This window comes from Vespa crabro, chromosome 10 (assembly GCF_910589235.1).
Source record: "Vespa crabro chromosome 10, iyVesCrab1.2, whole genome shotgun sequence".
Classification (NCBI taxonomy): domain Eukaryota; kingdom Metazoa; phylum Arthropoda; class Insecta; order Hymenoptera; family Vespidae; genus Vespa; species Vespa crabro.
The window spans coordinates 4,329,815-4,357,136 of NC_060964.1; the positions used below are offsets into that span (position 1 = coordinate 4,329,815).

The 27,322-nt window shown below is 35.7% G+C and overlaps 1 protein-coding gene across 3 annotated transcripts in view; it reads right to left on the bottom strand.

The window, feature by feature from the left end:
• Window positions 1-27,322, bottom strand: part of LOC124427551 (nephrin-like) — a 283,707-nt gene that overhangs the window by 60,058 nt on the left and 196,327 nt on the right. For all 3 annotated transcript variants that reach the window (XM_046970580.1, XM_046970582.1, XM_046970581.1), the window contains exons 3-4: window positions 24,017-24,228; window positions 402-512 (exon numbers count right to left, since the gene is read on the bottom strand). In XM_046970580.1, the coding sequence (XP_046826536.1) occupies window positions 402-512; window positions 24,017-24,228 (323 nt within the window). The remainder of the gene's footprint in view (window positions 1-401; window positions 513-24,016; window positions 24,229-27,322) is intronic.

The window sequence follows — 27,322 nt, forward strand, 5'->3', positions numbered from 1 at the left end:
GAAATTTAGATCCAGTTGCCAAAGTAAACAGTAGTGGCCGGTACTTCGACGTTCCATCTTCTTGCTCTTCTTCTCTACTTTAGCCTCGAAGCTTCCATCGAAGCTCCCCTCGAAGCAAGCGGAAGTCGTTTGATCTTCCAACCCCTTTCGCTACCGAAAGTCATCTACCTTCGCTAATGTCCGACCGAACGTGAAACTTTTCACTTAGCTCTGTTCGCCGATAAAAAAAAAATTGTTTGATTTAATAACCGACGACACTATTGACTTCATTCCTTCCTCCTTTCATTTCTAACTTTTATCCTATCACCAAAGTACTTTTTACGACGCTTATCATATCATTTCGATTTCGTGATGAAATGGGAAAATAGAAATAAACACTTTCTATTGTATTCTTTTCTTACCGCCTGTTACGCGACAGGTGAGATAGGGAGTATCACCCTCTTCGTATGGTCCTGCCGTCCCATTCAAAATACGACCCCAACGATCCAAAATGGTCGGTTGCTCTGGTGGAACTGTAAAAATAGATAAAAAGAAGATATACAATTAGAATCGTTGTAGGTTTGTTAGGAAAATTTGTGATAAACGTTCACGTCTGCCAAAAGTATTGAAACTTTACGATAGCTATTTCAATTTTTCGACGAGTACCATCGGCTTTTATTCGTTGTGGAAAAAGAAATTTAAATATCAATATGCATAACTCGAACGCGCACCGCATACATATGCGAGCGCTTGTGGTATCATCGCAATTTCAGATTTTTCTGTTACCGCGGAAAATCAAAGCAAATCGAGATAAGTATTTCGATGTTTTCTTCGAGCCAATTCCAATTTACTGTGCTTCGTGTATCTAGTATCGGTCAGATATAGGTACGATCGCTCGCGGATTAAACGTAGTAATATTTTTTTGCGGAATATCCGCTCTCGCGAAATCGGAACGGAGTCGGATAAGCCGGCCGAGATATTTCTCTTGCTTTTTCGTTATTTTGGAAGTTAGCTGCATACGTCGAACGTATAGGACGCTTTATCAACGAGGTTATGGCGCGGTATATCCACTTTCCTCCTTCGTTTCTCTGACTTTGCCTTTTTCTCTTCTTTTTTCTTTTTCTCCCTATCTTTTTTTTTTTTTTTTTTTACATGTTATGCACTTGGAATCGCTTTTGGCATATAGAAGCTTTCGTGCGAACATATGTAACAAGCCACGGGATAATCTCGACGTAAAAATTTCGCGTTTCCATTCGCAAACAGACAGAATCTCGTTCCAAACATACATATTCTCGTTAAAATCTGAAAACGATTTAATATATAGTTGTATATATACATCCGTGAAAAAAAGTTAGGCCCTCGGGTATTTTGAATCGGTATTCAAATCTGAATTTTTTGCTTTCCAGGAGATTACATTAAACCATTTACAGAAATCCAAGCCATTCAGTTTAATTTTTCTATAAATACTTTCTTTCTTAAAAATTAATAGGCTTGTCTTTCCTAATGAAGATGAATAATTACATGAAAAAATGATATAAGAAACAATGTACCTTATTATTTCAACGAATAAGGAGATTTGAGGATAAATTGAATAAAGATTTATTTCATCATTGATCAAAGTTTTAATAAAAATACAAATAAGTTCTGACAAATAACATTGTCACTTCGTATAATAAAGTTGAAATAAAGGACTATTCTGATTTTATTTATCGACGAAAATAATCTCATAGATATGTTCGAATCTCATTAGCGAATATTTGAATCGCAGGAAAAGTTGTTCGAAAGCAAAAATAGAAGGAAGACAGAAAAAACGAAAGGGAGGAGGGAAGAAGGGAGGAAAGGAAGGAAGGAAGGAAGGAAGGAAGGAAGGAAGGAAGAAAGGAAGGAAGGAAGGAAGGAAAATGGTATAGTGCACGTATCACGTTTTGTCGTCGATAATCACTGTAACGTCGTCCGGTTCGGCAAGCCGCTGGGAAATAATATCTATCGATCCGTGATATCGTTCATATACCTTCGGGATTTAACCGGGACGAGTTCTCCATTTTTGAAATTTATTTTTGAACGATCGTAAAATCGATGAAAGGACCCAATACTCGAATGCAAAAAAGCAAAAAATTTTTCCTAAGCGGATCCAAAAGCGCAGCTAGAACGGCGATGTTCGTAGATGGCCGTCGATGTCCACGTATTAACCGGCGAAGTTCGATATACCTACGAGCAGGATTTCCGAAAACTCTCGAAATGATCGAAAATCGACGCTGAATGGAGGGTGATGTCGTTACCAGGGTATGATTCGCGGTATTTCCGACGAAAGCACTTAATCAAGCGCTCCACGTTTCGGCAAATTCAATTTCAAGCATCCATCGTAACGGCCCGATATCTCTTCCCCTTCATCTCCTCGTCCACCTGTCTATTTCTCCCTTATTCTCGTTTGCTTTTACTCCACTATTATGCTCTCTGTTCTATGCATCAGACTTCTTCTCTATTTTATGCCGAGCGTATGTCTTTTTTCAACAACTCGTTGAGCATGAACGCGATGAGATTTTCGTTAAGCTCATCCATCCTCTTCTCCAAAACACACTCTCATTCTTACTGTTACACTTGTAAACAATTTATGTCAATTCATGATCGCTTTTCAGTCTATAATCGGGTACAGTTTTGAAAAAATAAAACATTTGCCTTCTTGTTAATCTCGAACGTTCTGTTACTTTCTCCCAGTGATATTCTTCCTCATTTATCACTTGATATCTTTCCCGAGTGTATCTTCTCTTTTTTAATATAATTTCTTGAGCAATGATTGTACTTCGCAAAAAAGACGATGTCAATAGATAAAATTAATCGCATAGCATATGTCGGAATTTCAATAAATTATATGTACGATCGAAAATATAAGGTCTGAAAAGCGAACAATGATGTCACATATCATTTAATTCCACGATACCAGGATAAAGGATATGATGCGGATGTTCTTCTCATTCTTGACGATATATCCGTAATAAAATCGAGTATGTGATTGTTGAAGAAAATGGAAAAAAGCGTGTCGTATTTTTCGAGATATTGAAGCAGCTGATGAGGCTGTAATAAAGCTCGGCTTTTCGTTCTATCTCACCAATGTAATCTCCTTGTAGCGTTCATAGAACTTATCGAAAATGTAAATCTCATGCAGCATCATCGCTGCTTTCGTTCGTAATTTAAGAGAATAAAATCGAAGCGCATTTCGAGTAAAGCGAGCGACACTCGCAAGTCATAGTTACTCGACGTTTCGACGGATATCGCTTGGAAAAAGAATAAAAGTGAACTATTCTCTCGAAGTCATTCATGAAATCGCAAAGTGGATTCCGATCTGACTGGAAGTGTCTTGAACGCGACTCTTAGATATCTGTCTCGGATAAAAAAGATTATTTCTTTTTTTTTTTTTTTTATATTTTAATAATCCTTTCGAGAAAATACTGATGGTATATTTTTTATATAAAGATATTAAATGCATTCAATTGAAACGTTTATACATATTATAAAGCCATCATTTATGAGATTATAAATATCAATTACAAGAAAAAGTACAGTTATGACGAAACATATTATACAAAGACTTAATGATCTTGAATAAAAACATTGAGTTGTACATAATCATATATATATATATATATATATATATATATATATATATATATATATAAATTAATTACAGAATAAAATCTATTGCCAATGACTTTTTAAAATATAATATTTATAAAATCAAAATCTATATAGTTTTTTTCTCTTTCTCCCTCTCTCTCTCTCTCTCTCCCTCCCTCCCTATATAAATATACATTATTGCATATTTATCTTACGTGCTAAATGTTACTTATAGTCAGTAATCCAAAAAAATTAATGAAGTATAACTTAAACGCTCGATATACATTTATGTATGTATGTTCTCTCTATAATATGTTATATTATTTTTTTTACTATTTAATTAGAGAATCGATATTTGATTTTTAACACAATTTCATCTTTAGGCGTTACGAAGGAGTTTTACATTGTTTGACTTAACATTCAAGTTTTACGGAGAAATCATATTTTTGTTTTTTCTCTTTTTTTTTTCTTTTCTTTCCTTTTTTTTTTTTTTTTTTTTTTTTTTTTACTTCCATCAGATTACTGAGCTAAAGAGAATTATGTAAAAGGTCAATCGATATGCGTACATGTCGTATCAAAGGAGAATGCATCGACGAACACAATCCTTTGTCACGAAAACTCGCAACGTCGTTCGGTCCTCCTATTTCCATCATTTCTTTCTTTTTCTACTTATTCTCTCGTGCACGGCAAGATAACGCTTCTGCTCGCAGAAAGAAAGCATATATACGTCGTTGCTTGCATATCGAAAAAGAGAAAGAATGCATTCACCATTGCGTTGGTATACGGACTTTCCGTGCGCTGATCGATATCGCTCGATACCTTCGTAAAAATTGATATGGATCGAATGGAAATAGCGTTGGGGAGGGGGGTGTATGGGGGAGAGGAAAGCACGAAGGGAAGAAAAATCACGGGAAGCCGTATTGGGAATTATTTTGCCGTCTCTTGTCAAAACGTATCCGCATGTAGGCGCGTACCGATTTTTTTTTCTTTTTTTTTTTTTTTTAAATCGCTTTAGGCAAACGTAGAGGGAGGAAAAATGGGGAAGAGAGAAACCATGATCTTTGGAAATACGAGCGAATGCTTTCTTTAGCGAGTATACGTAGATATGTATATATGTATGTGTGTGTCATATGTCTATACTATATACTTTCCTATGGCAGCGAGGGGACAAGGAAAAAAGAAAGCGAAAAGGAACGATCGATGAAGCTCGAGATGCGCGCACAAAGTCGGCTCCTTTCGAATTTTCTTAAACGAAAAATTGGCTTTGGATAGAGCGACGATAGTTTCGTTGAGTACTCACTAGAGCTCCGTAAGCGTTTTACTTCTTCGAGTATTCTGATCGATGGAAAGAGTTTAAAGTTGGACGACGAGGATGATTGTCGTGAACTTGCTAGTTCGATTTCTCTCTCTCTTTCTCTTTCTTTCTCTCTTTTTTACTTTTCGATAGATTAAAGAGGTCAGGTATAATACAATGGCGTCTGAATACGAGTGAGTCTGGTGATGTTCGAGGATATCTGCGTCAAGCGTTCTATCATTGAGCATTGCATAGCTCGTCGGAATCGGACGCACGAAGCTTTTGTCGTGCCTTGAATTCTATAGTTGAAAGTATTCAGAAATGTGGTTGAGTTGCGAACGCGATACAGAAGGGAAAGTTCGTTTGCGTTCGAACAGGCTGGAAGAGAATAACGTGGAGAGAGTATTGAGAAAGGACAAAGAGAGGAGTAGAGAAGGGGTCAGCCTGTAGAGGAAGCTTGTAATGGCAATTACTAGTTGTAATCAATGGGCCTCGCTCAGACCGCGCCGATAATTTCAGGGCCGGTTGGAAAATAGCTACTCTCCCTCTCTTCGCATACGAGAGAACATTTGTAGGAACTGTTCGCACTTACACACTTGCAGCTGTCTCTACCTTTCTACCTCTCTCTCTCTCTCTCTCTCTCTCTCTCTCTCTCTCTCTCTCTCTCTCTACGATCAAGTTAAACTTACGACGTATAGTTTTACTCGTCTATTTCTCTAAATATATAGAGAACGAATAGAATAGCTACACTACAGAGAATAGAATGACCGTAATTTTAATCGAGTTAATTTAAGGCTCTTATATATGTGCTTGGTTTTATAGGTATACTGAAAAATACGGCAACGACTCGATCGGGATTCGTGCTTGGATTCCCCATTATATTTTTAAACACTAAGTTTTAAAACACTAAGTTATCCAAAACTTCGTAAATTCAATTCTCTTCCGTAGTTTCTTATTTGACCCTAACTTGGGTAAATGTTTAAACTGGCAAAGTGACAAATGGAATTTGTGTGTAAGATTGAAATGCGAAATCGTCGATGGACGACAATTGCAATGTAGTTTGAATTTTATCCTTTTAAATTATTTTTAAATGTAAGATCTTTACTTAAACCATTTAAAGGGAATAGTAAAGAAATTATTTACTGTATCTTGGAAAAATGTTTCTGAATGAATAACGTATCGTTTGTCTACCATAAATCATACTTAATTATTCAAGGCTTAAACTTATTGTTGAATTATTAGAATATGCGATCAAGTGTGTTGCTAGAGCAACAGTATAACGTAGTAGTAGCTTTAGATTCCAGTGCCTTGACCATAGTGAAAGCTTTCGTGTCAATTGGTAATTCCTACAGAGAGAAACGCGCCTCACCGTCTGTGGCAGGAGCCGCTATTAAGTCAGACAAGTGGAAGCGCGTTAAATTTCAAGGGAATGGTTCCCCAATAGTAATAGCCAAGCACTGTCAGACGAGCAGAAACATTACCGTAAGTGGTGAGAGTATCTGTAGTCGGACGAACTAGCTTTAAGACTGCTTGAAATAGAAATTGGAGTAAATTCTATATCCCCCTTCGAAACGTGAACCTTTTGAGCTAGCACTATTGATTTTTGCTATTGATTGAAACTTTGCCGGGTCCTCTCTCTCTTCCTCTCCTCCCTCCCTCCCTCCCTATTCTCTCTCTCTCTCTCTCTCTCTCTCTCTTTCTCTCTTTTTTACTCATAAAAAATAAATGTCGCTTTTGCCACGAACGAAACATGAATTTTTAGTAGGATTCGAATAGCAGATGAAAAGTCAACCACATTTTGCATTAATGACTAAGCGGAATAGTTAATGGTTAGTTAAGAGATTAATAAGGATCGTTTTTAAATTATTCAATGTGATATCTTTCCGTCGAGCTATGACGTTGATCCGACATCATCTAACATTCTTTGGTAGTGTAACAAATTTTGTTCGTTGCATAATTTAATATTCTCTTTTTATATTCAGAAATTAAGATTGTTGTTTTTGACGTTGCTTTAAATAGTTCCTGATTCGATTGATTAATGAAATTTTTCGTAAATCATGTGGTAGGTATCCCACGTCGGAACAAATTATAAGTCGCATATTTACTATTTACTCGTTATTGGATGTAGAATCAACTGCAGATTTTATTACATATTTTTTTCATAAAACATATACATGTATACTCACGCAGAAAGTAGGACGAGATTGGGAGAGAGAGAGAGAGAGAGAGAGAGAGAGAGAGGGAGAGAGAGAGAGAGAGAAATAGACAGAAAAAGAGAGAAATATAACGAATAGATCGGTTCACAGCCATATTTACAAACCAGCTGTGGTTATATCAGGATGTCATATCGAAGAGAATAAAAATTGATTTGCCGACAGAGTATTTGTGTGTGAACCACGGGTGCGAATGGACCAAATCTGCGATATGCCATTTATCTGTCTCTCTCTCTTTTTCTCTCTCTTTGTTATACTCTTCAGAAATTTGGATTCTATAAGACTATGGCACTGGTAAACGCAAAATTACATATTGCAAAAAAATTCCCTTATTATTCTGTCCCCGACCTCGAGAATATTGCCACATTTTCTTGAAGAATTATTTATCTTCAACGATGGTATGCGTAGCAAGCTACTTTCCTCCATACGCGACCTTTCTTTTACGAGGGAGAATCGCTTTTCAAATAAAGCCACGATCCGCCACTGTTACTCCTTCCAAGAAATATTTTCACTCGTCGTAAATTTAATCATAAATTTTACGTGCCACGATCGAAAATTTTTCACCAAAATCCGCATTAAAGCTTTTAACGGATGTTAATGGTGCGTTAAAAATGCCATGGGATGAACATTTGACGCTCTATTAAATCTCGCGTATGTACATATATTTGTATGAATGTATATCGTCCGTGAGACCTCTGTCTCTATAACTATCTACGTGTTTTTCCATTATTTCGCGTTTGCTTTTGGATTATGTTGACGATGGTATATTGAACGATTAATTTATTAAAATGATCACGATTTGTAATCTTTCGAGGATAATAGATGGGGTATTATTCCTTAGTGTTTATATCGGAAAAATTGTATCTCATAATTTTATTCGCTGTCTTTAGGAAAATAAATATATTTGAAAATATTTTCGATTAACGTCAAGAATCTTATCTTATAGAAAACTGGGCCCCGAGCAATGGTGTGATATTTCACGTAGAGAAAATAAACGATTATCGACTATCAATATTATTTGCATTTAGTGAAACGTTTCTTTTGAAGTTTTTCGAGTATAAAGGAAAAAAGAAAAAACCGATTATCAGTCGATTTGATATTTTAAATATAAATTAAAATGCGTTTCATTAACGAGACTCGTTCGTCGGAGTCGTTTGCACTTACAGTTAAATATAAAGGGGTTAAATAAATTGATTAAACGAAAAGGGAAAGGGAGATGAAGTCCGTTTGTACATACGAGTCGTACAATTGTATCAATTGAGCAAAACAATAAATAAGTTATTAAATTTTAATGGATAAAGCGAGTAGTAAACATTTCTATCAATCATTCATCTGTAATTTACTTTACCTTTAACAAACTTTTCTTTTATGAAAGATTACTCCTTTTTCATATATTTACAAGTAAGTAACATAGACAGACACGTAGAAAAAGTGTGAGATATCGGAACCATCGACGTTTCATCCCTCTATGTCAATAAAAATGTCAAATTTTATTTGGAACATTCGTCGCGGCCATCCTTCATGTTTCTTGTCAATGGACGGTCGTCGCCTCGTCGTTGGCCGTTCTCGCACCCTTCTTCTCGGTATCGTCGTTGACGTCGACGGAACTAACGCGATCGTCGTATTCCTCGATAAAACCGGAAGACGAGCGACACCTCGTCGTATATGTCGTCTAAACCACGTGTACGTCAAAACGGACGCAGGTGTTTCCACTTTTGTGAAATACGACCTACAAAAGTGACGTGTCGTTCTCATCCCGGACGTTTCGAAAGTGCACCCCTCTCTTTCTTTTTCTCACTTCGGCAGAAATAAGCGAAGAAAAAGGTTTCCATACGAATCCAGTGCATATTTTTTTTAAAAAGCAAACTCTATGACGAAGTAGTTTTCTCATGAGATCTTAGATTATTTATGAGAAAGAGAACAAAAAAAGAAACTGCATGCAACGTACACTTTTACGATTTTTCGTTTATTTATCGTTATGCTGTTGTCTTTGTAATAATCCATAAAATTCTTTTATTTTCTTAATTTCAAACAATTGAACAATTAATTGAAAGAACGCGCTATCTTCGGGGAAAATATCTATTGAAGAATAAAATAGATATTAACTATTGAATTTTGAAATTTCAGGGAGTATACATCACTTATAAAAATTATATAAGCGAAGATTTTAGTAAACATCGTCGAAACTATTATAAAAGGTTCTCTTTAAAATCAAACCGTAAGTGTTCTGTATTGTGACATATTATAATACAAGTTATGTAAGGTTGCAACAAAGCAAAGTGCAACAATATACAAGCTAGTCGATGTAAATAGAAATGTCGTCACGAGGTTGTGAATTAATTCGAATCTCAGCCTTCTCTAGTTCTACCCGGTTCCTCCGCCTTTGTATTAGTGGTTGTTTTTGTGGTTGTTTTTTAGTTGTTGTGGTTGTTTTTGTGGTTGTTGTAGTTTGTTACCGTTATGGTTATCGTCGTGGTTGTATGGATATGTTTGTATGGTTGTATGGTTGTATGGTTATGGTTATGGTTATGGTTGTATGGTTGTATGGTTGTCGTGGCCAACATATACCACTAAAACTACTATGACAAGTATACAACTATAACCACACAATCATACAACCATATAACCATAACCATACAACCATACAATCATACCAACATAACCATACAACCATACAATCATACAACCACACAACCATAACCATTCTACCATACCAACCATATCCATACAACCGCGACGACAACCATAACGATAACAACTACAACAACTACAACAACTAAAAAACAACCACTACAATCACAACTACTAAAAAACAACGGCAGTGCAACGAGTATGGCACTCGATCGTCAGAGACCGCGGTACCGATTTAATATATTCGTTCGTCCGTTTCTATAGCGCTTTGCGTCAAATTTTGAAGATGTTACTACGGAAATAAACAAAATGTAGAAAATAGAATAGATATAAAAAAAAAGAGAGAGAAAGAGAGAGAGAGAGAAATATATTTATATGAGACAGTAAATTAAATAAGAAAAATATAATAGTTTAATAAATACATTAAATATATAATATAATAAATATAATAAATAGGAATATTTAAGTATATCTTAATTCTTTCTAACACTTTTTAATTTATTATACAATCGTCACGAATGTTCTCGTAAGTTCATCGTTTATAATTATCGCATATAAGTATCGAGAATAAGGAGTATTCCTTTCGCTATCTTTATCTTCAAATATGGCAATTTGCATTCCACCCAAAACTACGTGAAATAAACTTTATTAGTTACTTTAAATTAAGTCATAAAGTTTTCCCTTATTTAGATATTATCTTATTATTAATGATTTATAATTTATTCATCTATACCTTATTTATTCATACTATCAAAATAAATTATAATTTTCTCGTTAATCCATTCATTTTCACATATTACATATTTATACGAAAGTATATAGATACATATAAAGGGGTACTACTACGAAATTGAAAATAAAGTCGTGCTTGAGATACTTTCTAAAAGAAATCGAGTGAAATGTGGCAAGATTTGAACGCATTGAATTTTCTAGGAGAAAAGGCAAGGAATCGAGAACGAGGAATCGAGAACGCGGAATCGACGCAAGGAAAGAGACGTACGAATATAATCGAAAAGATCATTGGAGCGAGAAAGAAATGTATCGACTATGAGAGAGATACCTCAGGCTTTCGCGAGATTTTTTGACTGGAACTCGTAAAGAGTAGGCTTCGAAAGAAGGTTCGAGCGTGAGATGTAGCGAGAGAGAGAGAGAGAGAGGGCGAGAGAGAGAGAGAGAGCCAAAAAAGGGAGAGCAAAAAGAAAAGAATTACGAGAAAAGTCAGGATGCTTCGTTTATTTATTCATTTATTTATTTATTCATACGGTGACCTAGCGCTCTTAAGGCTACTGAGAGCACTCCTACGAGATATACGAATGGCGGAGGTCCAAGAGTCGTAACCGGAACGCGCCCTCTAAAGCGTCTACGAAAATGATCGTAAATAAGAAATATCTTTCTTTTCTTTTTCTGCGTGTCATTTCCGCGCCGTTTTTCGATACAACCAATTTTTTTAACCAATTTTATCGTACGTCTCGAAAACATTGAAGTGTATCAAAGCTACGTGTAAAGGATTTGCTTGCGTGCATGAGTGTCTGCTCGCGTGTATGCATGCGTGCGTGCTTGCATACTCGAAATATTCAAAAAGCTTCGTCAATGAACAAATGAGACGTCTACGAATACTCATATTAGAATATACATTTTAACCCGAGATAATCGTCTATCTTTTTCTTTCTCTCTTTCTTTATTTTCTTCTGACCGGTGTGTATAGTAGTCGATCTCTCAAAAGAAGAACGAGTAGAAGAGTTAGGAAAGGGAAAGAAGAAGTAAGCTCTAGACCTCGACCGTTTCACCATCGCTTCGTTTCAACCCTTTTCCTCCTTCTTTCTCTTTCTTTCTTCGAACGATTTGAATAAGCCTTCCGTAAGCCTGGAGCTCTTGGTCTCGCGTGTACGCCCGCGCGCCAGTTGAAAAGCCGTGCGATGTTTGCCGAATGCCACTTCGTATGCCGGGGACTTTTCCAAGTTTTTCGAGAATGTGCGTATTTCTATGCTTGTATGGAAGTAACCATTTACGAGGGAGATAGAAGAGAAGGGACGGTTAGGACTTTAGGAGGGAAAACATCGTCGCTATTTCTTTTTGCTCTCTATCTCTCTCTCTCTCTCTCTCTCTCTCTCTCTCTCTCTCCTTCTTCTTCGACTAAAAGGTAAAGTATTACCTTCTTCTTTTTTCCTTTCCTTTTCTTTTTAGTTCCTTTGAAATCATCGTAATACGTAATTAAAATCCTTAAAATTGTAAAAAATATTTTGATTTCATTCTTCGAAACTCAACGTTCGATATATTTATATGATTTTATTAATATTGAAATGTAGAAAGTGTATTACGTAAAATTTTATTTTCTGCGCACGGATTGTTCTTATTATTATGAGCCTTCGTAATTTCCTTCATTCCTTCTCATTTTATCTTAAATAATAGATATTGAGTACACATTCGATGCTACAAACCGTATTATTTCTTTATGCGATCGATTGAAGTACGAATACGTTGATTTCCTTTTTTTCTTTTCCTGCTATTAGGTTGCTGCGTTTATATATTTTATGCAGTTTAATATATTCACTTAAGAATCCGACATTTCATTCGCACCAATTTAATATTAAAATAATCCATAAGATAATATTATTAAAATAATAAAACTAATAATATCTTTTGTAATATATGTCATTAGAATTTCGAGCTTGCTAAATATAAACATAATAATCGCAGTTACAAATTATACATACTATATATTTGAATGTTTTTATCAATGATAAAAGTTCAGTTTTTTTTTTTTTTTTTTAATTGGCGTAATAGATGGCTGAAGGAAATAAATATACGATTTCAATAGATTTCGGTATCAGTCCGTTGCAGGGATCATCTTTCATTTTGAATGTTTTTCTTTTTATTTCTCTTTCTTTTTTTTTTTTTTTTCTTTTTTTTCGGAATCGCCGTACAATTTTTCCTCGATTCTCTTCCTGGTTTTCATTTTGTTCCTCTTCTCACTTTCTTTTGCTTTTAGATCCATGCATTTCTAACCTTTGCATTTGATTATTCTCGCCCCTTTATAAATTTTCTCTTTCTTTTTCACCTACCTTTTCTTTCTCCGTATACGGACTTATCCTTGTTAAATTTTTACGGTCAGTAGTCAGGTACACGAGTCGTAGTACGAGGACAAGCGACGGGTAACGGCGTGGCAGGAGTGAAATTCGCTACGGAATCGTCTTGAATTTATGAAGCTACATCTCGATATACCTTTATACGCTCTCAAAGATACATTTAATCGAATATTTTGACTATAGCGAGAATCCGGTTATTCTTCTTCTATTCAACGATTCTCTTTCTCTCTTTTCATCCTTTTCCATCCATTCTTCTTTTCTTACTTCATCATTCGAAACATCAAATTCATGCTGATCGATTTCAGGAACGAAATCCTCACATTATCCGCTCTGACTTCTATTGACCCCGGAAGGATGTAGGCCGAAAAATTCTATCGAAGAACAATCCTGAAAATCCGTTTCAGTTATCCCATTTTATATTTACCGTTGAATTTGTGAGGACATTTCATTTGTATTTGACGCGGTCATAAGAATTATATCAACATTTACAAATATGCGCTCACAAATTAAGATACATTAAGTCCTTTGTCTTTTTTCAAAGTAGTATCGTTGTTTTCAATCATGTGTAACAATGATTAGAATGGAGACCAGGAAATTTTGGATAAATTAATATATCGTAAAGTAAAAAATTCCGAACGTATGTTTTTTTTTTTTTTTTTTTTTCTTTCTTTTTTTTTTTAGTTAGATTGAAAAACAAATGATTCATTTAATCCAGAAGAGAAACGTGACGTATTTTCGTGACGAGTTAACTTGATCTCTCCAATTAACAGGTTCAGGAAATTATGAAAGAGAATAAGTTATCCATTGATTGATCGGAATTAACCATATGAAGAATCCATCTGTATATTCTTCTTTTTATGAGATATCCCTATCGACCAATCGATACCAGTAAGTCAATAAGTCAAGTGGATATGACGTTTTAATTATAACGAGTTCGAAAATTGCATAGTATACAGAAACATCGATAATATAATAGCTATGATTCTAGCTAATTTTCGATCTCTCTCTCTCTCTCTCTCGTTACATTTGTATTTTCCGTACACTTCGTTTTGTTTCTTATCAAGTACGATTAATCTCTCATTTATTTTTTATCTTGTCAACCGCAAGCAATATCAGCAGAGTAATATTAATCGATAAAATTAATTTTTAATTAAAGAAATTTCATTAATGATCGTAAGTTAGATAAGTGTGGATGAGAGGGGCGTACAACTGAATTCTTTTCTGGGATTGGAAGTTTTCCGAGCAAGCTTAAAAGTTACGATAAAGCCAATGAGCAGTCGTCGAGGTATTTAAGCCTAAGTGGTCTAATTCTCACCGACCGAATAGCTGTCCTTGGACTCCTTAGTGCCTCGTTTACCGCTCCGTGCGGATACGAATGCCGGGAGTAAAACTGTCTGTGTGGGTCTTTATTGGTTTTACTTACCTGTTAAGAACTTAGAGAAATTTCGAGGCTATTCGACTGCGTCCTCATTATCATTGGTAACTAAACGTCTTTTGCTTACCTTTAACGATATCTACGATAGAATAGAATTGGAAAATTATTCTTTCAAATGAAATTTAATTGTAATTGCCAATAATATCGACAAGGAAGAATAGAATTCATTTCTATTCGTTATATATAGTTAATGGACAAATAGAGCGACCACCTATATCTTTGATGACTCGAAAGTAAGAATGAAATATATTTTTGGTTCTGGGTTACGGTCAAACGTGAAGGCTAGTATTCATCCGGATCTTTGGCGGGATAAGGAGCAACGGACATTTTTCTCGAAAAATGTTATCCGACGCTATATGTCTTCGGATAATGTAAAGAGGAGAGAAAGAGAGAAAGAGAACCGAGGGTTCGTAAGAATAATGCGAACGTTTCCAGAAGTCGACGACAGCGGAGCGGCGAAATGGATTTTCGCGAGTTTTCCATGGGATATAGGTTATGGGTCGAGAAAGAGATGAGGCGAAGATTGGGCGAGTGGGAGAAGAGATGGGAGAAGAGAAAATGTGGAGGGATGGGGGTGTAAAGGAGGAGGGTTTAGGAGACCGGCGAAAAAGTAGCCGCGATTCGTATAAAGTGATTTTAAGTGAGAGTCAGCTCGCCATTTTTCCAGGCGAAAGTTCTTTCTACTGAGATATGGCTGCAAATATTAAAATCTGCTGGCCGGTTGTCAGAATCCCTGGGAGCTTTCACGTAACTCTGCTTTGTCAGTGACTCTCATTCGCAAAATCATCGAGATAGTTATTAGATATATAACGATCAAGTGAGGGTAATTTTTCAAGATAATAAATCGAGCTCCTATGTCTCTTTCGTTCCTTTGAAACCATACGGATACGTCTGTTTCTCTTCTTTCTTTTTTTTTTTTTTTTTTTTTTTTTTTTTTTTTTTTTTTTTAATGAACTATTAATTTTACTTTTGTAAGTTTGATAACAGCTTGCGAGAACCACTGTAAGGTAAAATCGGCAGATAAGTGCTGCGAAGTTAAAAAGTGGTGGTGGTAGTGATGGTGGTGGTGGCGAGAGAACGATAGGAAGAATGGCGAGGTAGTTTTCCCAGTAAGAAACTTGTTAGGTCAGACGTATTAGCGAAATCGAAGATATATCGCTGCTTACGTAGGTGTGGATTTGAACTAGTGCGAAGCAGCCGATCGTAATGTCCGCCACTTAAAGAGCTACCGCGAGAACTCGTGTCTAATCTAAACTCTTGGAAGAAAGGAAATGCGCTCTTGTGTTCTTCGTAATAATGATTCTAGTCGGTTAATTGCGACGTTAAATTATTACTTTTTCGCACTTTCTCAATAAAAAGATTATCGTACGTAAAAATATTTTATTAAAGTTATTTTAAATAACATGTAAAGATTTTAACGAATGAAAGTTAACGAAGAAAGTAGAGATATTAACATATAAGAAGGAAATATCACTGAACAATAGATAAGTTATCGTCACGTATGATAAAATCCATCTTTAGGATTAAATGGGGGGGGGGGGAGGGGAGGCGGTACATAATACAAGTATTTTATATAAAAAGAAGAAAAGAAAAGGAGGAAAAAATATAGAGGAATAGGAGGATGAAAACGAGGAGAGGAAGAGCGGTTGAGAGACCGCTAGATGTCTCGTCGACGGTATTTCTAGTGAAATATTCGCCTGCAATAGAACGACGAGGAAAATTTGGTATACTTATTGAGTTATGTACTCGCTCCGCGTTCGTACGATGTATCGAGCCAATTTAGGTGTCTGCAGTCAAATCGACGAGTAAGAAGATGTCGTTGGTAGGTGTGCGCCGATGGTGATGCCAGTGGTGACGATGTCGATGATGGTGGTTGTGGGATGTGGCCTCGAGGAGATGGTTACATGTAGAAGATAGAAGAGCCGATTTCTATGCCAATATTTGCGAAACATTACGGTTCGGCACATATCCACGAGACGAACATGGGACGAATTCTATCTCGTTGTCGAGAAGATCGTTGAATTTTCTCCCTACTTTTTGTTGAAACATCTTTCTGGAAATCCGAGGGAGGTAACAGAAACAGTAAGAATCTTTTTGATAAAAATTCTCTTTCGTAATAATTCGAAACAATCTAGAAAACCCTTAGATGTCGTAAATTAAAGATATTGTGAAAAATATTTAATGGAATCTTTGAGGAAGAAAAAAATCTTTTTTTTTTTTTGGTAGAATTTTTTTTTTTTTTGGTAGAATTTTTTTTTTTTTTAGTATATTTTATGCTCTAACGATTGATAATAGACATAGTGAATGAGTAATTATTAGAAAATTTTATTATTATTAATATATTTTAATAAAATATATACCGTAGAAAATACGACCGATTAATTACAATTTCTTACGTCAAGTGAATGAATAAATGCTAGAAACTTTTCCAGCAATTATATGTTCGTTACGTTGATATTCTACTAAAGATTTGTTAATTAATTTCCATTTCTGGGATATAAAAAAGCTTCTTCAATAAACTCGAGAGGTCGCGCGAATAAAATGCTTCGTTAAAGGTTTTCGTTAAGGTCAGATATTGAAAATTTAATAAACAGTTGTGGTAGATAGACGATGCGAAAGCAAACGCTTTATTAAGAAAACTCGAGAAGGGTAGAAATATCGTGATAACGAAACTATGATGTACAGCGAACGATTCTGCGAATCAAAGGATCGATCAATCGATCGATAGATAGATCGATCCTTTTCTTTTTTTTTTTTTTCTTTTTTTCTTAATGCGAACCATTTGCCTCGTCGATGCGGCACTCTGATATACTCGATTGAACTCATACGGCTGCTGCGCGATTTCATCCCTCGTGCAAATTACGGCTTGCGACGTTTTCGAAATTCGTATTTCTTTCTAGTCGATAAGCCCGTTAATTCTTGGCCGTTATGGCCAAGCACGGCATCCGATGGTGCATCGAACGATGCCGTACGTTAATTCGTCGGACATTTATTTAACCGCACGCTCTTCCTTCCTTCGATATCCCACTAATTACGATAGTATTCGAGAGCGTAACGATCGTACGGTTACCGTTAAAGGCCACGCCAAATGGAGTTTGTGCGCGTTACTTCGGGCCAAACAGGTGGCAATTCTCTCGCGGAGTCTCACGGGTTTCTTGTCGGAGCTGCGAACTAACGCGATTACCGCTCGTTTTTGGTTAGCCGCTCTTTCTCTCTCTCTCTCTCTCTCTCTCTCTCTCTCTCTTTCTTTCTCTCGATGGCCGAGAAATGCTTGAGCTTTGCGTCGCGGCTTAAGCCTGGGCCGAATCGAGCCGAATCGCGGCATCGTCAAACGTTCTTTTTGGAGAGAGTTTACTTTTTCTTTTTTATTTTTTTTTTTTGCCGAATGCTCAGAAGGAGTTATAGTGTCGAGAAAAGTTCTTCAACAAAGGAACATCTACTTGGAATAATTCGCTCGTAGTTAGCGTTCGAGGTAGTTTATCACATGGCGGTTGACAACGGTTGTTCCTTTCTATGCTAGTTCAAGTTACGAGAACCCTTCGGCAATTGCGCGCACACTTTGGTAAACCAAAACCAACGTGCCTTGTGCTTAGCAACAAGGCGTATGTATCGTGAACTCGATTATTCTCTGTATAATCGTAAGCGAACCAAGAAAATGTTGTTTATTTTTTGTTTTCATCGACAGCGCAGTGCGAATTGCGAATACCATCTATTCTTTTTACTCCTTTACGATATTTCTTATTCGTATTAAAGAGGTACGAGGAAGAGAAAATACGTTCGTTTTGTCGTTAGAAGAAATTTATAGGCACAATGAAAAATTCGATACCAATTCACATTTCTCTTCATTTTTTTTTTCTTCATCCTCTTCGTTACATTCGATTTAACGCTGACACCGATCGTTGCATTATAAGTTGTCAAGAAACATTAAAGGTAAGGATATCTAAAGTTAAATTCTCAAGGTAATCGTCGCTCGCGATATAATCTGATGGAGATTTTCGGTGAACGTGCTCCGGCTTCTAAATCTACGCGAGATCGTAGTCCTTCCGATTGGCTTCTGAGCGGGCACACTTTTTCTCGTAGATTCCATCGTGCAGAGTGGTGAGAATCTGGTGGGCATACTCGCAAAGACTTCCGAAAATCATGGTACGCGCGAGCCAGCAGCTCCGATTTATGTCGGTCATAAATTCATACGATTCCGTGAACCGTTTTTCTGATCTCGGGCCCGGTTTGTCAACCCTCCTGCTAACTTTTCTACCTTTTCTACCTTTGGCCATTCCTTTTTTCTCCGCGTTTGTTATTCGCCTTTCCAAGGTTCGGCCTGTTTGTTCTTATGGTTAGTTTCACATTCTCTTTACTCTTTTCACAATTCTTTCCCTTTTCCCGTTATCCACGACCACCGAGTGATATGAAATATTTGATGAAATTTAGTTTTAAAAAGATCATCGCAAAAGCGTGAAATAAAGGAGAATAGTCGAAATATATTTTTTGTCTTCTTTGAACGAATTGAATCCCAAAGAAAACGATTCCCGAAGAATTAAATAATCTATTAATTACGTCAAAATTGTAAGCGCTCGATATTACATTACAAATGGTCACTTTCTTCTTCTAGTGTCAAATTGGTAACGTCACTATGCGAGTTTGAGATGTATGATACTGAAATAGGATATATAGCACATAAATAAATATAATCGTAATACATGATAATAAATCAAAATTCGAATCATTCTTATGATATGAACGATCGTAGTTACTGCAATGAAATTTGTAAACGAAGATGAAATTGTCAAATCGTTGAGAATTGATCGATGTGATTCATCGCGAATGGTCGCTGACAGTTCTTCTGTTATAGACAAAGATAATAGATTATACTGATTATAGACAAAGGAACGTACTAAGAAACGGTGAAAATAAAATGATTAAATTTCTAGTATATAAATGAAATGTCACCGGAATTAATTAGTAGGGTCTAGAAAGAGATTAAATTATGTATTTTTATTTGTTTATTTGATGAAGTTATTATAGAGTCACTTTTTCTAATTTTACTTTTTCATATCTTATTATCTACCTCTTATATCTTCCGCATTTCCACCGCATTTTCCATTAGTCGACGAATATAAACATATATATATATATATATATATATATATATATATATATATATATATACGAAGTAAAGGAAGACGAGAAAGGATTACCGACTCAAAGGCATACTGCTATTCGTTCATATTTGTGACGATGCAATAATAGCCAGAAAAAACATTATAGTACGACACTTTAAAAAAAAAGTTGACTATGTCAACACGCGAAACATATCACTTTTCACAAAGTAACGTAACAAGTATATAGTTATATATATTTTATTAAAAAGAAAAAAAAAAAAAAAAAAAAAATACGTGATAGAACGTCTAACGTGATACAATATAATGTGCATATTTATCTGCGAGAAATGAAGCGATGGAAAAAGTCGGATTCATCCGCAAATGGCAAAATCAAAAAAAAAAGAAAAGAAGAAAGAAGGATAACAAAAGACAGTAGAGAAAGAAGTGGAAAGGTTAATTAAAAGAAAATTTAACATCATAGTTTATTCTGCACGAACGTTGGAATTTCTCATCTGCTCTAATGGTTCGTTATGTCATTTAAATATTATTCTATCTTTGAATGATTTCTCACTGACTAATTCGAATTTATCTTCTAAATAATGGACGGCAATTATTGAAATTCTAATCCGTTTTCCAATTTTCGTCTAAACGAAGACATCGATAACTAAATTGTTCTGACTTGATATTTAATCAAGTTAAAGTACTAAAGTCTTACAAAATTTTCTTCTTTTAGTTTTGCAACATGGCGCTTTCGTCTTCGTCTTTTATCAGTTTGCGACTTCTTGTCGAATTCGTCATGGCAGGACAATGCATAAAGCGAGCGAACGTACAACAGAGAGAAAGAGAGAGAGAGAGAGAGAGAGAGAGAGAAAGGGAAAGAGTGAGAGAGAATAGAGTAGAGTGAAATAGAAGAGAAAGAGAAAGAGAAAGAGAAAGAGAAAGAGAAAGAGAAAGAGAAAGGGAAAGAGAGAGAGAGAGAGAGAGAAAGCGAAAGAGAGAGAGAGAGAGAGAGAGAGAGAGAAAAGAGAGAGAGAGAGTTGTCGAGCGTGAGGTAATGTCGTGCGACAGATTCCGGTTTTCTCGTCGTAGCGCGGTTTCCGCCGTTGTCACATGCGGCTGTTCTTTCGGTAGACAAAAACGTACGCGTTAAAGCCTTCTTGAAAATATCCAAGCTAGTTGTCGCGCTCGTAGCGGCGCAGCTTTATTTTCCCCTTTGAATCTCTCCGAGTAAAGCTCGCTTACTATCCTACATGTACGCTGGAGTCTGTATACTTCGTATAATAGTGAAGCGTCGGAGAGTAGAAAATTTCTCTTTCGTTCTTTCTTCATCGCCGAGCACGTTTTATACGTCGTTCCGATACGTTTCGGAATTGTTAATGCATGGAGATTCGTGCTAGTTTGTAGCGCTTGTCGCATGAACATTTTCCTGACCTTATCTGTAGAGATATGCAAGAATTTAACACACAATTTCAAATTATGCTTTTGTATATGTTTCTTTGATGCAACAAAGAAAAAGTGTCGTGTTACGTCACTTTTGATGGCAAAAAATAAAAATATGCAATATCAGAAAAAAGAATGTAATTAGGAAATAAAAAGAAAAAAATAAGAAAAAAAACAAAAGAAAAAGAAAAATTACTTTGAAGAGATATTATTAAACTCAAATATTTCTCTCGCGTAATGCTCAATTACATATTCAGAAATTTCGTTTAAATGTGGCACCTCGTAATATAAATAATAGAGATAAGTGTGCGTTCGTGCGTATCAGATGAAAAGGGTAATGGTGTTGCGTGCATATGCGATATGATAATATTACATTATTAGATATGATACAATATGTAATGCGATAATGTAATAATACCTCGATGTTGGCCATGGTATTATTGTTCCCTGTAAACAGGTGATTCTAAACGTATGCGCTTCACAATTTCATTTATGCATTAATACATCGTCATCGTCATGATCGTGATCGTGTCGTGCCTCTCTTTTTTTTTCTTTTCTCCCATTTTCTCGCTCGTTTTCTCTTTCTATCTAATCTTTAAGTAATTATAAAAATGCATATAACTATGCGCATTGAAGGAACGATACGGTCTCACGCGATGACCGGAAAACTAATTTAACACATCAATCTGTGATTCCTATGGGAAAACCGCAAATTTTTTTCTGATAAATTTTATTTTTAATATGGATTGGATAGTACGATACGTTTTTTCATCATCGTAAACTAATTAACTACAGATCCGCTTGCGACAAATTACTTCTTTGAGGATCGATATGAGAATCATATTTTATCGTTGTTTATTTATTAATTTATAAAATAGACAGAAAGTGATCGTTATAATCATTATCATTTTCTACAAAGAGAGTGATTCGTACTTCTAAGATTTTCGTTTCTATTATCGTGTATTATTAAGGTTCAATTGGTCAAGAAGAGTAAGTCAATTCTATTCGAAAAAGAAAAGAGAAAGAGAGTATGGTTCGCAGAAATTGAACGTAATATGGTAGAAAAAGGAAAAAACCGAATAACAGAAGCGAGTAACGGTAGTAGTGGGAGGTAGTAGTGAAAGGGCATAGTGCTCTGGCAGTGCATCGTTTGCAGAAGGACGGCGGTTAGTCTGGTAAAGTCCACAGGAGCTTGGAGGGACGCAATCTAGGAACTCACGGGAACCAATCTTCTCTGATGAAAATACCTCGATCTCCGTCGGGGGTTCCTAGCGATCCACGGCAGCCAATTTCATTCGTTTCTTTTTTGGAATACCTCAAGTACGTTTGACTCGGTCGTCCTGCACAAGGGCAGCTCTCGTCGTCAACGTATTCGTCGTCGTTCTTCTCTGTATTGCAGTCGAGCAAGTCATGGAATGGACAAAGGAGAAAACGGAAAGAGAAAGATTAAGAGAGAGAGAGAGAGAGAGAGAGAGAGAGAGGGGAAAAGAGAAAGAAAAAGAGAGAGATAGATTCGAGTCAAGAGTTTGAAGGGTGCGTGCGCATAGTCGAGAGAAATAAAGATACAGAGCAGGTTTTCAGGGGAAAGGGAGAGCAAGGAAGAGAGAAAGAGAAATTCCACGTTAGCCCGAAGGTTCTTCTTGAAATCTGCACTGCGACACTTATACCGTTTTCACCCTCACCTCTTTCCACTTTCTCTCTCTCTCTCTCTCTCTCTCTCTCTCTCTCTCTCTCTCTCTTTCTATGGCCTTGCTTCTCCTTTCCATTCCGTCGAGTTTGCTCCCGTCATTCCTATTTCCCTTGCCCTTCTTTGCTTCCGCTCGCTTGCCCTCCCTCGTCGTATGCGCACTCTCTAACCTCATGCGAATGGGTTAAAGGTGAGGGAAAGTGCAAAGAATTGGCGCGGAAGATGGATTTCGGCATCGAAGGATCGAAAGTACGATTTTCCAAGTTATATTCCTGCCGCGAGCTATACGCTTCCCTAGATTCGACCTTACTGTAACTGACTGCTTTGAAGACCTTCCATGAAAGTTACACTTTCGTATGTCGCGGACTTTATGATCGACTACCACTACCGCCTCATAACTCTTGCCATGAAGAACCTAAAAGAAAAACTATTTGGATTCGAGAGCAATTTCTGAAGCCGCGAGATACGAAATCGAATATATCAAACGAATATGATAAAGAGTATATATATACTTTCAATTTTTAAAGGTGTACGGAATAATTCTCAATGATTATATTTATGATAACGAAACTTTTCCTTGTATATCATGACTGAATACTTATTAAAACTATAAGATTTCTTAATTATAATACGTGCAATCGTATTAGTCTTATTATTAGATGGACCGGAAAGTAATGTCGCTTTCTTAAATTAAATTCAAACGAATAAATTTTTAACAAGTTTTTATTTTTAATCACAATCAAATATCGACATGCGCAGAAACGACATTACTTTCCGGTCCCCCTAATATTTAGAGGAACTTGAGAAACGAGGTAAACATGATAGAAGGATTACAAGTGAAAAGCGATTCCCATTGCAGATTAACTATCAAGAAGGGTTGGGAAAAGCGGTGATTCACGTACGTGTGCGTCGTGACACGAGTATGCTGACGCATAAGAGAAGAAAGTTTCGAAGAGAAATAGAGAGAGAGAGAGAGAGAGAGAGAAAGAGGGGGGACGGAGAAGGGGAGAGATAGAGGAGGAGAGAAAGTCAGTCGAGGCAGCACGTCTTCGATTGGTTCATGCATTTTTCAACAGTCACCATTTGTTTGATCAGACTCACCTATTCCCCTCTCTTCTCTTACGGACGAGAAGTGCACTTTTCGCCATCGTTGGAAGTACGAAGTAGTAGTGGCAGTATGTGGGTGGTAGTAATATCGTACGAGTGAAAGAAACACTCGATATCGCGTCTCTACTATTTTCGATAAGCTCGTATTCGATGAGAATGATCAATCGAGTTTTTGACAACGTTTGGTTCTGAGTATTTAGCTATATAAATGCATATATTCATTTGGATTCGATTAAAATATACATATATATATATATGTATATAATAATGTAATATAATAAGAGTAAGGAATAAGGAGAAACTTATAAATAATTTGGACTTTGTTTTCTTTGTTCTCGAAATTTTTTAATACTTTTGTCATCTTTAAATGAAGAAATGAAGTCATCTTACTTTCAAGACAGATAGAAAAAGAGAGAAATAACGTAAGTCTTACCGATGACGGTGAGATTGTAACGGAAACTTCGCGTCTGGCCTTTTCGAAAATCGACTCTACATCTATATGTTGCCGCATCGTGCCTCTTTATATCATCGATCACGAGAACTGCGGGTCTGGGAAAGGCAGTTCGAAAGTAAGCTCGTGGACCAAATACTCCTGAATCCGAGGAATGTTGCGCTTTGGTCACTGGCTTTTCTCGGGCGTCGATTCTGAAATAAGAAAAAGTTTACCCATAAAAAACAATTGCTCTCAAATGTACTTACTACTTTATTTTCAAATGTAAAATTTTATGAAGAAAATCAAAATTCACGATACTTTTTATCTATTTATAAAATAATCCATATAATACTTTAAAAGAAGAATTGTTATTTCTGGCTAGGTTCTGCCTTAATGAATGTCAGCATAAATTTAATCAAATTAGATCTAATGTAAATAATTATAAACGTCACTTGCTTATTTTTAATTATATATTACAGTCATTGGATTAGCATAATGTTATATATTCAATAAATAATATAGATTTCAGATATAAATATAAAGTTCTAAAAGTAAACATTTCTATATATTCCCGATAATGGTTTTATATATATCTTGGAACCAATTTTTAAATGTCTGATCTGTCTATTAAAAGGTTTGAACTGAAATAATACGTAATTATTTCCATTTATTTTTTAAAGAGTTTATTCCGAGAGTTTGCAGAATGAATTCCTAATCAAGATTAATAAAAAACATGAATTGTTTGAATTAAAAAATCTATATTCTTTTATAGCAAATTTTCTTAGATTAATTATATTATACGAACGATACCTCCATATAACGATATATGTTGAATAGCAAAGTATCGGTTTTCACATTCACGAATATCGAATAAAGAGAATTTAACAAACCACATATTTCTTTTTGGACTGATTCCATCGATTGGTCTCCTCTTTAAATCTGTCGTATTCGCTTTTACAGTCACGGTATTCCACTTTTGCAAAGAATTCGAAAAATTCGCGAGACTGTTGAGGAAGCGTATAAAAAAGTTTCCGGCCAATCCAATTTGAATCCGAGCAATGAATATCGCATCGCCCGTTGAAAATAAAAAAAAGTATGAATCTTTCAGAATACGGTGATTCATTGGCAAGCATTTAGAAATCGCATGAATATTATCCATACGGAGAAAGTATAATTATTTTACATCGATAAAATAATTAACACGTCGGTATGATTAAAGCGATACGTAGGGAAAACTTAAAAGTAAAGAATTTCATGCACGGGTACGAGAATAATATGATTAAATTGTTTGCATGTTATTTGATTGCCTGAATACATCTTTCATTTTTGTCCAATTAACTTTGCAAAAAGTAAGATAGAAAAGAAAAATTCTGTCGTTAATCTCGAGTCGTTTAATTCTTATAATCCATAGAAATGAAGAAATTCGAATTAGAAATTCGTAAAGTTCGACATTAGAAATTTATAAAGTTCGACATTATTTCTCGCTCGTTAATTTTTCCGAATATCTTATGTGAACGTTGGATTTGTTACGATTTTTATATCCATTACGATACAGTTTGGAATATTTTACACAAAATAAATTCTAATTTCATTTATTCTATCCAATATTATAGAAAATTAATGAAAAGTGTTATCATCGAACGATCGAACAGATGAGATATTAATAATTTAATCGAGTATTTTTTCATGTACACGTGAAAAATAATGTTGACACATATATTAGCGAGTGCACGCACACGATTGTGCGTGAAAAATAGGCCAAGTAAATGGCTTTTTAAATAAATGATCAATGATAGACGATGAGAAGGGAGAGAGAGAGAGAGAGAGGACTCAAATGACCCGTTGGAGATTGATGAGGATAAAGCTTCGGGTGTTATGGTTAACAATGTGATTTAAAAAATCGTTGAAAATATTGAGGAAAAAAAAACTGACGTGTCGTTCGGTGCAAGAAATGTGTCTTCGCGATTATTTCTCTTCAGTATTTAGTTTCTATGCTTTTCTTCTCGATCGAAGAAGCAAAAGAAATTAGTGAGGATGGTTCTACGAGGCGGAACCATTTAACAAGAAACTAGTATAAGATCGATCGATCATTCAGCTCCATCCGACGAAAGGACTGATTGATACCTCGATGTTATTTAGCTGATTGATACCTCGATCTGAAACGTTCTTTAATATCATTAAATAAATCACAATGACAAAGTTTATGCATCCGCATTATTAAATTATGAAATTGCGATATTATTCGGCATGAAGAATATTTATATATGATCTTTTTTTTTTCCAAAGATGCTTATTTAAAAATAATTTGGCCTTAATATCTTTTTTGATATTTTACGAATTCTCTTCTTGCCATATATATATATATATATATCATTTAAAAATGATTTTAATCAGATCGTGGTATTGGAAAGTGTTCGATAAAAATACTTTGATTAGTGGAATGCGTTCGAGTAGAAAAAATAATGGTGGATAGAATGCGACTCGATGCAATAAGGAAATGCATATTCCTCCATCGTCTTTCGCCTCGCGCCATTTCTGTTGCTCTTATATCCAGGGACCCAGGGGAATCCCACGATGTAGCTTTAGATCCACGTCGATGCGGTGCTGGGTAATATGGAATCGATGTCTGTTTTATGAAACGTTTTATCTCGCCGTGCAGCCCGCTTTCCAATATTTCGCCCGATTCTCGGTCCGCCATCCTCTTTACCACGTTATTCTACGCCGTTTTCCTCCCTCCATGCCTTTCTCCTTTCGCGAAAATATTCACGACCTCCGGAAACGCAAATAACAACGCTATAAGTCGACGCTCTCGATATTTTGTTTCTATCGATGAAAAAATATCCCACGGTATGAATATATCGATAATATTTTCGTATCACAGTTGAACAGTAAAAAATGATTCGTTTACATTTGTCCGACTTTGGATTCGTTAAAGAAAATAGGTTAACGATATTTGTTGTGCCTCGGTATATTTACACAAGTATCATCTTCTCTTTCTTGTTGATGGTTTCGTCGAGTATACGATTCCAATGAACGGACGCTATATGTTAATTCTTGAATCTTGTAATACGAAGAACGTACTTTAATATTTTGAATGATTCAATAAAGATCTGCTTGTTACCCAATTTTCGTCTCCAGTATTGTCCTCTTCTTATAAACAAAATACATTTAATGCAATAAGAGGAAAATGACCGCATACTTTTTTCGTTCCTTTGTTCTCAATATAACATCCAGGTAGTATTAGATACTATCCGTTGTTATGCTTTTCACATTGATCATCTAACCACAAAGGAAAACTTACCTTGA